This window comes from Coenobita brevimanus, chromosome 4, assembly GCF_032717465.1.
Source record: "Coenobita brevimanus isolate Jiangsu-jjx chromosome 4, ASM3271746v2, whole genome shotgun sequence".
NCBI classification, from domain to species: Eukaryota; Metazoa; Arthropoda; class Malacostraca; order Decapoda; family Coenobitidae; genus Coenobita; species Coenobita brevimanus.
The window spans coordinates 3,563,938-3,578,524 of record NC_136957.1 but is presented as its reverse complement, the minus strand read 5'-3'; the positions used below and the strand labels follow the sequence as shown (position 1 = coordinate 3,578,524).

The window sequence follows — 14,587 nt, the reverse complement described above, 5'->3', positions numbered from 1 at the left end:
TGCCAGATGTCTCTGTTGTAACTTGGTCATGAATATCATCATTGTATTAAAATATTACACCAGGTGATCTCTGGCACCGATTAATCAGAGCCATCACACATGATTTACACCAACGACAGAAAAAGTGCATTGCCAAGAGTATGCAGCAAAGAGGCAGCATATAAACTCAGTATGGAACCCTTGACCTTTGCCTTTTGGTGTGTGGTTAACGCGGCTTAGCAACGCTTTTCCTTCCAGAAGTCAGTGTAGGTACGACAGCTTCATTACATTGCACAGGACATCTGTATGATAATAGTAGTTCTAGAAATATCTTTAAATTCTAAGAACAGTATCAATTTTGTTGACCTGCCTGTTACGAGGAGTTATTCCTTATTTCATACAGTACGTTTTCTTTTGTTATGTATCATGAATGTAATGAATATTATGTTTATTATTGTATAATGTGATTGTATATTGTGTTGGAGTTTATCTTTGGAGAATGTAGAAATGAATTAATATTTGTGAAGTTGTTAAGGGTTAACATGTAAGGTTATGATGTTGTATTGTGATCCCGTTAGTGAGAGATATGTTATGTATGCACGAGGAGAGAGTGCGTGGCTTCTCTCTCTCTTGGTGGCTGGCGGCGTGTGAGGAGCTGATCTGGGTTTCTGCTCGGGTGGGCGTGTTGGAGGAGACACGTGGTGATTTTGGGAGAGCAGTGTGGTCACACAGTGTGAGGTGTTATACAAGGAAAGTGGTGAGATAATTATGTGAATATATTGATGAGTATTATTTGTGGGAGGAGAATATACAGGTGATGGAGAGAGTGCGTGGTGTGGGTGGCCACAAGATAGCCTATGGTGCACGTGGTGGTGTACTTGTGATAGTGGAGATTATTATTGTGTGAACCATTGTGGAGTATTTATGTGGTTAATATTATAGAGTAACATGTGAGGGAGAATGGTTAATTATTTTGAGATTATGGTTATTATTGAGTGTCATTTGGTGTTGAGAAGATCATTGTGGGGATATAGCATAAGTGATCTAAGCATATTCTTTATTTTGAGTATCAGAGTGTTTATTTGTAAATATATGTAAATAGTGTAGTAGACTATTTCATTATCATTGATGGTGTGATGGATGATACAGTATTTGTGGTGGAGATATTTCATGTTGCTATCCAGCTGGCCCGGGAATGAGGAGTTGCAGGCCGAACGAATTTCTTGCTGTACCTAAGTATTGCAGCGTGCTTGAGGAGTGAGGACAGCTGGGGACGTAACAGAAAATTGGGGGCCTGTCCGGGAGCTCTTTGTGATAGTGTGCCACTTGTCCATGAGCCCAGTGTGTGTGACCAGGAGAATCTGCCTTCCTTGCCAGCCCTCCCCTCTGGACTACTGTGTTGTGGTGAGCCTTGAAATTATTTGTAATCATGGCAGAGAGTAATGTGCAAAACTTTGTGAGCAGTAGGGATGTACATTTTCTATACCAGTGCACAAGAGAAGAGCTGAGGGAGTTAGCATGCATTTATGGCATTGAGTTAAAAACTAATCTTAAGGAGGATATGCAGAGAGAACTGATAAAGGGTTTGATGGAATCTGGCATTTTGGGTAGAGAGCAGAGTGAGTGTGAAGAAGAAAATATGGAAAAGGATGAAAAGTATGTAGAAAGAAACAAAGAAATGACTGGTAGTGAGATGATGGAATGGAAAGTGAAGTTAATGGAGATGGAGATAATGTTACAGAGGGAAAAGAATCAAGAGGCTTTGATTCAGATGGAGATAAAAAAGTAGGAAGTAGAAAAAGGGGAACACAGAGGAAATTCAGCAGATATAAAGATGAAACTTATGCCAGAATTTGTAGAGGAAGAGGCTGAGGATTTCTTTATACAATTTGAGAAAATTGCTGAATTGAGAAGTTGGCCAAAGGAAGAGTGGGCTTTGTTGGTGCAAGCTAGATTAAAGGGCAAGGCAAGAGAGGCTTATGCTGGTTTGGGTATTGATGAGTGCAGTGATTATGATGTTGTTAAAGAGGCAATTTTACAGACTGTGAAGGTGGATCCAGAAATTTATAGACAGCGTTTCAGAGACGTTGGAAAGACACATAGTAACACCTATTTGGAAGTTGCCAGAGAGATTGTGCTGAAGTGTGGTAAATGGTTGAAATCTGAGGATGTGACAAGCAAGGAAGATGTGATACAGTTATTGATGTTAGAACATTTTAGAAATACTTTAAAACCAGCACTGAGGTATGAAATAATGAAACTAGACATTAGAAATGTGATTGAGGCTGGACGTAAAGCGGATCAGCTTGCTGTTGCGTATGAGATGAGCAAAGGTGCTGGTAAAGGTAAATTTAACCAGAGCTGGGTTAACAAGTCCACCAACTCTTGGGGTGGTAAACAAGGTACAGCTAACCAAAACAGTTTCAAGAACTCAAATAATTTTCTGAAATCTAATGTTGGACATGTTCAAAGTCAGGCTGTAGAGTCACCTTTGTTTAGGAGTGATAAGGTCAGTAATGCTTCACATCAAAATAAGTCAGAAATCAAATGTTATAAGTGTGGTGATTTTGGACACTTAAGTATAAGTTGTAAGAAAAATCAGGTGCAACCCAAGTGTCTGCATTGTGGTAAAGTAGGTCACAGGAAGTATCAATGTTATAGTTTGAAGAATTCCAAGGAAGCTGGATTGACTGTAACTGGGAAGGAACATGTAGAACAATTGTTAGCAAATGTATGTACAGGATCCAAGGTGTTACCTGCAGTAGAGTTTAAGCCATTTATCACCAAAGGTCGGATGAAGGTGGGTGAGGGACAAGGAAAGGAGATTGTGATACTGAGAGACACAGGAGCTAACCTGAGTCTTGTACGTAAAGGTATTGCAGAGTGGAGTGATGAGTCCTTTACTGGTGAAAATGTTGTTGTTAGGGGTGTGAGTTCTTCAGAGCTTGAAGTACCAGTACATTGTATGCGGCTTGAGAGTGGATTTGTCAAAGGAAATGTGAAAGTTGGAGTAAGTGAAGGATTGCCTGTGTCAGGAGTGGACATACTATTAGGGAATGATTTGGCAGGCAATAAAGTTGTCCCTGAGCCTGAAATTGTGGAGAATCCTGAGGTTGACCAGGAAAGTGAAACCGTAGACCCAGAAGTATGTGAGGATGGTGAGAGACTTGAGGAGAGTATGATTTATCCAGCATGTGTAATGACAAGGGCTAGTGCTAAAAGAGTGGAGGAAGATGAGGAGTGTGAGTTAGACCTAAGCTCATCCTGGCTTTGTGAACCTGGAGATGAAGCAGAGCAGGTGAAAGGGAAGGAAGTAGAGACTTTGCCAGACTTTGTTGTGAAAAAGGAGGACTTAATTGATGCACAAAAGAATGATGAAAGTCTGAAGGCGTTGTGGAGTGAGGCTGAGAGAGGAATTCTTGATGGAGATGTGGGATATTATGTGCAAGACCAAATTTTAATGAGAAAATGGAGACCTGCTGATAGCCCAGTATCTGATCATTGGATGATGAAGACCCAAATTGTTGTCCCTAAGAAGTACAGAAGTAAGATTTTGGAGTTGGCTCATGAAGATAGTTGGTCAGGACATTTTGGTGTAAGAAAGACTTTGAGTAGAGTGACAGCACATTTTTATTGGCCAGGTGTAAAGATGAGTGTAACTAAGCATTGTAAGACTTGTCATACATGTCAGGTTGTTGGTAAACCTAACCAGAATATTGTAAAGGCACCATTGCACCCTATTCCTGTTGTAGATGAACCATTCAGCAGGATATGTATTGATGTTGTAGGTCCTCTACCTCGTTCTAAGCGAGGCAATCAATATTTGCTAACTATTATGTGTATGTCAACAAGGTTTCCAGAGGCAATTCCTTTGAGAAGTATCCATGCCAAAGTGATTGTGAGGGAGTTGGTGAAATTTTTCTCATGGGTTGGACTCCGGAGAGTAATTCAGTCAGATCAGGGCAGTAAATTCACTTCAAGGTTGTTTGGTCAGGTGTTGAAAGAGTTGAGGATTAAGCAGCAGTTATCGAGTGCCTATCACCCGCAGTCGCAGGGATGTGTGGAAAGGTTTCACCAAACTCTAAAGAAGACTTTAAAAATATACTGTACTGAAATGGATAAGGATTGGGATGAGGCAGTGCCACTAGCTTTGTTTGCCATAAGAGATGCTGTACAGGAGTCCACTGGCTTCAGTCCATTTGAACTTGTGTATGGACATGAGGTCAGGGGACCTCTGCGTATGTTGAAGGAGAAGTGGTTGGGAAATCATGATGTGCCAAATATGCTGGATTATGTTACTATGTTTAAGGAGAGATTGTTGAGAGCTAGAGAGATTGCCTGTGAGAATTTAAAGGAGTCACAAACTAATATGAAAACCTGGTATGATAAGAAGGCACGAGATAGAAGTTTTCAGCCTGGTGATAAGGTGCTGGTGTTGTTTCCATTGCAGGATAATCCTTTGAAAGCAAAATATTGTGGGCCTTGGGCCATTAAGGAGAAAGTCAGTGATGTAAATTACATAGTCAGAACCCCAGGGAGACGGAAGGGAACTCAATTATGTCATGTAAATATGATCAAGCCATACTATGGTAGGGAAGAAGTATTGGATGTAAATGATGAAGTAAATTGTGGTAATGTTGTGAAGGTGGAGAAGAGTGATGGTGAAGATGATGACTTGATGAATTGTGAAGGTCAGAGTTTGGAAAATTCAGTCATGTTAAATAATTTGGATGAGAAGTTGAAGCATTTAGATAAGGATAAGAAAGGAGAGGTAAAAAGAATTGTTAACAAGTTTAGATCTTTGTTTCCTGATGCTCCTAGAAGAACCCATGTTATTGTGCATGATGTGGAAGTAGAGGATGTAAGGCCAATTAAGCAACATGCATACAGAGTGACTCCACAAAAGAGAGAAATTATGAGGAAGGAAGTAGAGTACATGTTGAAAAATGATTTAATTGAGCCAAGTAATAGTCCATGGAGTTCACCCTGTGTACTTGTACCTAAGGCTGGAGGGAATAGTTACAGATTTTGTACTGACTTTAGAAAAGTGAATACTGTAACTAAGACTGACTCATACCCTATTCCCAGGATTGATGACTGTATTGATCAGTTAGGAAATGCTAAGTATGTGACAAAGTTAGATTTGCTTAAGGGTTTCTGACAAGTTGGATTAACTGAAAGGGCTAAGGAATTGTCAGCATTTGTTACCATGGATGGGTTGTATCAGTATAAAGTTTTGCCATTTGGAATGAAGAACAGTAGCAGTTGTTTTCAGAGATTGGTTAATGCAGTGTTGAGTGGAGTGAAGTGTTGTACTGTATACATTGATGATATAGTACTGTATTCTGATACATGGGAGGAGCATTTGAAGTTGTTGGATGAAGTATTTAGAAAGTTAGATGATGCAAATCTCACAGTGAATTTAGCAAAGAGTGATTTTGTGAAGGCTTATGTGGACTATTTAGGATTCAAAGTGGGACAAGGACAAGTGAGGCCATTGGATGCTAAGGTGCGAGATATTCTGAACTTTCCTTCTCCAACAAATAGGAAAGAATTGTTGAGGTTTTTGGGAATGAGTGGGTATTACAGAAGATTTTGTAAGAACTTTTCAGCCGTTGCATTGCCATTGACCAGGTTGTTGTCAAAGAAGGTGAAATTTATGTGGAGTGAGCACTGTGTGGAGGCTTTTAAGAAAATTAAGGATATGCTAGTAAATGCACCCATATTGGTCACTCCTGATTATGATAAGCCATTTAAATTGTATGTGGATGCCAGTGGTGAGGGAATTGGAGGAGTATTAATGCAGGAAGTGGAGCAGGTTGATCATCCTATTGGGTATTTTTCTAAGAAGTTGTTACCATATCAGATGAATTACAGTACTGTGGAGAAGGAGGCTTTGGCATTGATTATGTGTTTGAATCATTTTGAAGTGTATGTGAAGGGTACCATGAGGCCCGTGCAAATTTTCACTGATCATAATCCTCTTGTATTTGTAAATAGGATGAAGAACTCTAACCAGAGGTTAATGAGATGGTGTCTGCTGTTGCAAGAATATAATTTGGTTGTGACTCATGTAAAGGGAAGAGAGAATGTGATAGCAGACGCTCTCTCTCGCGTTCCTGAGAGATGTGAATCCTCTTAAAGGGAGAATTCACATCTTTACTGGAAGGAGGGTGTTACGAGGAGTTATCCCTTATTTCATACAGTACGTTTTCTTTTGTTATGTATCATGAATGTAATGAATATTATGTTTATTATTGTATAATGTGATTGTATATTGTGTTGGAGTTTATCTTTGGAGAATGTAGAAATGAATTAATATTTGTGAAGTTGTTAAGGGTTAACATGTAAGGTTATGTTGTTGTATTGTGATCCCGTTAGTGAGAGATATGTTATGTATGCACGAGGAGAGAGTGCGTGGCTTCTCTCTCTCTTGGTGGCTGGCGGCGTGTGAGGAGCTGATCTGGGTTTCTGCTCGGGTGGGCGTGTTGGAGGAGACACGTGGTGATTTTGGGAGAGCAGTGTGGTCACACAGTGTGAGGTGTTATACAAGGAAAGTGGTGAGATAATTATGTGAATATATTGATGAGTATTATTTGTGGGAGGAGAATATACAGGTGATGGAGAGAGAGCGTGGTGTGGGTGGCCACAAGATAGCCTATGGTGCACGTGGTGGTGTACTTGTGATAGTGGAGATTATTATTGTGTGAACCATTGTGGAGTATTTATGTGGTTAATATTATAGAGTAACATGTGAGGGAGAATGGTTAATTATTTTGAGATTATGGTTATTATTGAGTGTCATTTGGTGTTCAGAAGATCATTGTGGGGATATAGCATAAGTGATCTAAGCATATTCTTTATTTTGAGTATCAGAGTGTTTATTTGTAAATATATGTAAATAGTGTAGTAGACTATTTCATTATCATTGATGGTGTGATGGATGATACAGTATTTGTGGTGGAGATATTTCATGTTGCTATCCAGCTGGCCCGGGAATGAGGAGTTGCAGGCCGAACGAATTTCTTGCTGTACCTAACTATTGCAGCGTGCTTGAGGAGTGAGGACAGCTGGGGACGTAACACTGCCCATGTGGGCATTTGTGTGTTTTAGCCCATGAATAGTGCATAATAATATTCCCACGTATACTGGTAGGTGTCTGGAAATATCTGTCAAAATTAATAGCATTAAAAGTAGTTATTACGTCCATTTTTTTGTCGTATGTCAAAAGGAAACACATAGAATTAAACTGTATTATGTTGCAATGACGTACTATTTTATATTTACAATGAACATTTTATTTTCATACTAACATAGTCAGGTCATGGCCCCATGCCCATTAATCAGTAATTTGTCCAGCCACCATTGTTCACTATTACATCATGTAATCGAATGGGCATGAGATATGGTTGTAAACTTGGGTGAGAGAGCATATACATAAGGTAAAAAAAAAAAAAAAAAAAAAAATGGAGGTGGCAAGGTCATGTCCCAAGAATAAGAGATAACCGATGGAGCAAGAGGTTGACTGACAGGTCTCCAAGAGAATGTAAGCATTGCAGAAAAAAAAAAAAAAACAGACAGGAGATGGAGAGATGAAACAGAGAAGTTTTTTTTTTTATGCGAGGAAGAAGGAACCAAAGGCCATGAGCCCGCAATAACAGTTCCCTCCAAGAGAAGAACAAAATACAAGAGAGAGCCAAATTCAAGATCCATTTATTTCGAGATGCCTGGACACACTTCATTTGAAAGATGGGAGATCATAGGCAGCAGGAAATACAGACAGAGGGAGACAGTTCCAGAGTTGACCTGTTGCATAAATGAAGGACTGGGAGTAACGGTTAACTCTTGCGTTAGAGAGTTGGACAGAAAAGGGATGAGAGTTTGCTGCTAGATGGGTGCTATGCGCCCATCGTAGGGGTGGAGGAATGCATGCAGACAATTCAGAGGAGCAGTGACCATTAAAGTAGCTATAGAAAATAGATAAAGATGCAACAGTGCGGCAAAGAGACAGGTTGAAGCGAGTCAGTAAGAGGAGGAGAGTTAATGAGATGAAAAGCCTTTGACTCCACCCTATTGAGAAGAGCTGTATGTCGGGAGCCTCCCCACACATGAGAGTTGTACTCCACACAGGGGCGGATAAAACCCCTGTATAGAGTCAACAATTGTGCAGGGGTAACGACAGAACGGAGTCGGCTTAGCACACCCAATCTCTTGGATGCAGATTTTACAAGAGATGTAATGTGATCTTTCCAAGATAAGTCCTGAGTATAGGAAACCCCAAGCATGTTGAAGGATGATGCAGGATTAAGCTGAATATTATTAAACATCAGTGGGTATACCTGTGGAAGATTTTGACAGGTTGATAGGTGTAAGAACTGAGTCTTAGATGCATTAAAAACAACCAGATTATTTTTACCCCAGTCAGAGATATGAGCCAAGTCAGACATTAGGTGTGCCATAGCCTCATCCTTTGTTTGTTGAAGTAACTGCTGAGATGGGCGTTGCGGGAACCGAATGGAAAGGTGAAGGGTGGAGTCGTCAGAGTATGAGTGGATAGGGTTAGATGTACAGCTTAGAAGATAATTGATGAATAAAAGGAAGAGAGTTCGTGATAGAACAGAGCCCTGAGGAACACCACTGTTGATAGATCTAGGAGAAGGACGATGGCCGTCTACAACAGCGGCTATAGAACGACCAGAAAGGAAGCTAGCAATGAAGGCACAGATAGAAGGATAGAAACCGTAAGAGGGCAGTTTGGAAATTAAAGATTTATGCCAGACTCGATCGAAAGCCTTTGAGATGTCAAGTGCAATGGCAAAGCTTTTGCCAAAGTCCCGAAAGGAGGATGACCAGGAGTCTGAAAGGTATGTGAGAAGATCGCCAGTGGAGCATCCCTGACGGAACCCGTACTGACGATCAGAAAGAAGGTTGTGATAGGGAAGATGCCTTAAAATTTTTCTATTGAGAATTGACTCGAAAACTTTTGATATATAGGACGTTAAAGCAATTGGACGATAGTTGGAGGGTTAGAGTGGTCACCCTTCTTTGGGAATGGCTGAATGATAGCAAACTTCCAGCAAGCAGGAAAGATACAAGTTGACAGACAAAGGCGAAAGAATTTGCCTAGGCAGGGTGAAAGCACAGAACCACAGTTCTTGAGAACAACAGGACTCCATCAGGCCCATATGCCTTGTTAGTATTGAGGCCAGTGATGGCAGAAAATACATCAACTGAAGAAATTTTAATGTCAGCCATGAGGAAGTCAGAGGCGGGAAGTGATGGAGGAACAGCACCGGAATCGTCTAAGGTGGAATTGGAGGAGAAAGTCTGTGCGATCTGCTTTAACAGTAGAAGAAATTGCTACAGAACCATCAGTGTAGAAAAAGGGAGGGAAGGATGATGAGGTAAAGTTGTTAGAAAGGTTTTTGGCAAGGTGCCAGAAGGAGCGGAAAGAATTTGAGTTGGAGAGTTGAGAGCATTTAGTACAGATGAAATTATTTTTAGCAGAGCAAAGAACAGACTTAGCACGATTCCGGGCAGAAACGTAAAGATGATGTGATTCAGGGGTGGGTTGGCTCCGGTACCTTTTGTTGTGGACAGCATTAGAACAAGCGTGATTAAAACAAGGCTTTCTTGCGTTAGTCAAAGGATATGAGAAAGGAATGTATGCTTCCATGCCTGAGAGAATAACCTCCATAATGCACTAGGCACACTCAGATGGCTCCCGGCCATGGAAGTAATAATAATTCCAGGAAAAATCAAAGAAGTACTGCCTGAGGGCCTCCCAGTCCGCGGCTCCAAAATGCCACAGACGACGTTTCCCTGGAGGGTTCACAGGCCGTACCGGAGCGATAGGACAGGTTAAGGCGATAAGGTTGTGATCGGAGGAGCCCAACGGAGAGAAAAGATTAACAGTGTAACCAGAAGGATTAATTGTAAGGAAGAGGTCAAGTATGTTGGAGCTCTCTCCAAGGCAGTCTGGGATACGGGTAGGGTGCTGTACAAGCTGCTCTAGGTCATTAAGGATAGAAAAGATGTAGGCTTGTTCACCAGGTGGATCCGTGAAAGGAGAGGAGAGCCAAAGGTGGTGATGAACATTGAAATCTCCTAGAATGGAGATTTCAGAGAATGGAGAAATGGATAGAATGTGTTCCATCGTAGAAGTAAGATAGTCAAAGAATTTTTTTGATAGTCAGTAATTAGGGGATAAGTAAACAGCACAGATATATTTAATCAGAGAATGACAGGAAAGCCGAAGCCAGAGTGTAGAGAATTGAGAAGAATCGAGTTCAGGATCACGAGAGCAAGATAAGTCGTTGCATATACATACACAACAGCCAACTTTGGCTTTGAAATGAGTAGAGAAAGTAGGAGGATACAGAAAAGGGTTTGCTGTCAGTTGCCTCAGACAGCTGAGTCTCAGTTAGAAAGAGAAGGTGAGGTTTAGAGGAGAAGAGGTGGTGCTCAACAGAGCGAAAGTTAGAGGAAAGGCCGCGAATGTTGCAGAAATGAAGAAGAGAGTCAGACAGTGGTTCCAGGCACCTCGAGTCATCACCGGGAGAGGAGCGGAAGGTGGGGGCATTTATGTTCCCCCCGCTTGGGGACTCCGAGGCTGGATGATGAGACGCAATGATTTTTTTTTAAATTTTGGAATAGGAAGTGTGGTGTGTACTGTGCATGTAGTTTGGTGTAGATAGAGAAATTTGTGTTGGAGAGCATGCTGGCCTACTCTCTGTGTAACTAAGACACTGAAAAAGTTCAGCAAAGGGGGATGGTCAGGAACTAGTCCTGAGGGCTGATGAAACAGTAGCTCCAGCACTCCCTGTCATCAGCTTTCCAACCACCTTGGGAGTACTGCCCTGCTCGACTGGTGCTACACTTTGCAGGCAAGTAGTGACAGAGATTGCCTTAGTCAAGGAATTCATGGAAAAAGTTCATTAGGTCTTTTTTCACCAGTGGACTTGCAATGACTGGTGATACATATACGTTATATATATATATATATATATATATATATATATATATATATATATATACGGTGATCTACCCAAAAGTTAAAGTAATTTGAATATTGCAGGAAAATTAGTTATATACCATACCTCCTAGTTCCCACTGTCGCCTTCGAAGTAGTCCCCTTTGGCATGTATACAGTGGTCCCAGGGTTTTTTCCACAAGTCCATGCATCCCTGGAAGGCTTCAGGCGTGATGGTCTCGAGCACCTCCTGCGATTCTGTCTGGATCTCCTCAGTTGAGTCAAATTGACACCCTTTCAGTCGTAATTTCAGCTTGGAAAACAGGAAAACGTCGCAGGGGGAAGGTCAGGCGAATAGGGTGGGTGGGGAATGACTACTGTGTTAGTGGAAGCCAAGAACTGCAGGACAACAATTGATGTGTGAGTGAGGACGTTGTCATGATGCAGGACCCAATCCTTGTTCTTCCACTGTTCTGGACGTTTGCGGATGTTCTTCCTCAGACACTGCAAAACTTCACAGCAAAACTTTCCGCTGACAGGTTGAGCGGGTGGGACGACTTCCTTGTGAACAATTACTTGGATACCGAAGAAGACGATCAGCATCGACTTGACATTGCTGCGCCATTGGTTCACCAATGCATAACTGCCAAAACACCTACACACCACGTTACAAACACATCTGCTCACAGACACGGCCTGGGCCACATTGGTGCACATGGGGTGCTGCTGACTCTTCCTAGCAGGAAAAGGTAAAACTGCAAACGGTTGGCTCCCTCTGTTCAAATTAATGGAACTTTTGGATGGCACCTCATGTGTGTGTGTGTATATATATATATATATTTTTTATGCGAGGAAGAAGGAACCAAAGGCCATGAGCCCGCAGTAACAGTTCCCTCCAAGAGAAAAACAAAATACAATAGAGAGCCAAATTCAAGATCCGATCATTTTGTGATGCCTGGACACACTGCGTTTGAAAGACTGGAGATCAGAGGCAGCAGGAAATACAGACAGAGGGAGACAGTTCCAGAGCTGACCTGTTGCATAAATGAAAGACTGAGAGTAATGGTTAACTCTTGCATTAGAGAGTTGGACAGAAAAGGGATGAGAGTTTGCTGCCAGACGGGTGCTACACGCCCTTCGTAGAGGTGGAGGAATGCAAGCAGACAGTTCAGAGGAGCAGTGACCATTAAAGTAGCGATAGAAAAGAGATAAAGATGCAACAGTGCGGCAAAGAGACAGAGGTTGAAGGGAGTCAGTAAGAGGAGGAGAGTTAATGAGACGAAAAGCCTTTGACTCCACCCTATTAAGAAGAGCTGTATGTAGGGAGCCTCCCCACACATGAGAGTTGTACTCCACACAGGGGCGGATAAAACCCCTGTATAGAGTCAACAATTGTGCAGGGGTAAAGAAAGAGCGGAGTCGGCTTAGCACACCCAATCTCTTGGAAGCAGATTTTACAAGTGATGTAATATGATCTTTCCAAGATAAGTCCCGAGTAAATGAAACCCCAAGCATGTTCAAGGATGATGCAGGATTAAGCTGAATATTATTAAACATTAGTGGGTATACCTGTGGAAGATTTTGTCGGGTTGATAGGTGTAAGAACTGAGTCTTAGATGCATTAAAAACAACCAGATTATTTTTACCCCAGTCAGAGATACGAGCCAAGTCAGACATTTGGTGTGCCATAGCCTCATCCCTTGTTTGTTGAAGTAACTGTTGAGATGGGCGTTGCGGGAACCGAATGGAAAGGTGAAGGGTGGAGTCATCAGCGTATGAGTGGATAGGGTTAGATGTACAGCTTAGAAGATCATTGATAAATAAAAGGAAGAGAGTTGGTGATAGGACAGAGCCCTGAGGAACACCACTGTTGATAGATCTAGGAGAAGAACGATGGCCGTCTACAACAGAGGCTATAGAACGACCAGAAAGGAAGCTAGCGATGAAGGCACAGATAGAAGGATAGAAACCGTAAGAGGGCAGTTTGGAAATTAAAGATTTATGCCAGACTCGATCGAAAGCCTTTGAGATGTCAAGTGCAATGGCAAAGCTTTCGCCAAAGTCCCGAAAGGAGGATGACCAGGAGTCTGAAAGGTAGGTGAGAAGATCGCCAGTGGAGCGTCCCTGACGGAACCCGTACTGACGATCGGAAAGAAGGTTGTGATAGGAAAGATGCCTTAAAATTTTTCTATTGAGAATTGACTCGAAAACTTTTGAAATACAGGACGTTAAAGCAATTGGACGATAGTTGGAGGGTTGGGAGTGGTCACCCTTCTTTGGGACTGGCTGAATGAGAGCAAACTTCCAGCAAGAAGGAAAGGTATCTACATAAAAGAGCTGTGTTGTTTGTTTGCCATTCAATCAACCCCAACCAAGCGTCAGAGACCCACAGATCCCATATATATTCTGGGTCAGGGTGACCCAAAGATGGTTTTCGGTAGGTCAAAATTCAGATCTGGGTCATTTGAGGTCACCAGTAGATTGCTCGTCTTTTTTCGCCAGGGCAACGCCGGCTACCGTTGCAGCCCAATTTTTGGCATGAAGACCCACATGACCTCCAGTTTGAACATACGCCGTGTGAGGATGACCGAGGTCATTTGAGGTAGCCGGTCGGAGGTCATTTGAGGCCACCAGTAATAGTAAACAAGTGAGCACATATGCTGTGCATTAGTCTGCAAAAGCTGAAACAGAAAGTTACTTGACCATTTATAATCCCTCTTCAGAAGCATAAGAGATATATACATGGTCTTTCTGGAGTTGAAAGAAAGATTGAACTAGACTAAATAGGATTAAAGTGTTCGCCTTTTTGGCCTGGCAGCACCAGGTACCCCTGCTAGTATGTATACTGTACGGGTGTGTGTGTACAAATATATATATATATATATATATATATATATATATATATATATATATATATATATAGTGGCTAGGGAATGGCTAGAAGAAGCAAGGAGGTGAGATGGGAGGAAGAGATCAGTAGGATGGAAGTAGTGGATGGAATGAAGAAAGTCAAAATGGAGAAAGCCCAAGAATTGGTGGTGTGTGGCGAAATGCTGAAGCATGAGATAGTAGTAGAAATGGGTATGGAAGATGTGCAGATTGGCCTGGGAGGAAAGTAGAGCCCCAGAGGAGTGGGAGTCAGGTATAATTATTCCACTTTGCAAAGGAAAAAGGGAAAAAAAAGTGTGTGGTAATCATAAAGGCGCTTGTCTTCTTAGAGTAACAGGAGAGTATATGGTAGGATACTTACTGACAGAGTTAGGGAAATAACAGAGGAATTGCTTGGAAAAGAACAGGGAGGTTTTTAGGAAGGGAAGAGGTGTGTTGATCAGATATTCATTCTTAGGTCTTTAGTGGAAAAGTTTCTAGAGATGGGAAAGAAGCTGTATGCGGCCATCATGGATTTGGAGAAAGCATCTGACAGGGTGGATAGACAGGGAATGTGGAAAGTATTAAGAATATATAGAGTAAATGGGAAGTTGTCAAATGCCGTGAAGAGGATGTATGAGGGGGCTAAGGCTGCAGTGTGTGTGGATAGTGAACTGAGTGAATTATTCTATTTCAATGTTGGAGTGAAACAGGGATGTGTCATGTCCCTGTGGTTGTTCAATCTGTATGTGGATGGTGTTGTCGACT

At 41.8% G+C, this 14,587-nt stretch overlaps 1 protein-coding gene across 1 annotated transcript; it reads left to right on the top strand.

Moving 5' to 3' along the window:
• Positions 1–1,813: 1,813 nt before the first annotated feature.
• Positions 1,814–13,552, top strand: LOC145395063 (uncharacterized). Its single transcript, XM_080268822.1, has 3 exons — positions 1,814–3,558; positions 3,832–4,840; positions 13,454–13,552. Exons 1-3 carry the CDS (start codon positions 1,814–1,816, stop codon positions 13,550–13,552), a joined length of 2,853 nt encoding a protein of 950 aa, XP_080124948.1.
• Positions 13,553–14,587: the final 1,035 nt, after the last annotated feature.

Bases quoted from the DNA above. Each gene is read 5' to 3' on its own strand.
- LOC145395063 (XM_080268822.1), top strand. From the start codon at position 1,814: ATGAAACTTATGCCAGAATTTGTAGAGGAAGAGGCTGAGGATTTCTTT. The intron at 3,559-3,831 runs GTCAGGACATTT...TATGTCAACAAG, and splicing joins TTGGCTCATGAAGATAGTTG to GTTTCCAGAGGCAATTCCTT. The intron at 4,841-13,453 runs GTAAGGCCAATT...TTTTTTCGCCAG, and splicing joins ATGATGTGGAAGTAGAGGAT to GGCAACGCCGGCTACCGTTG.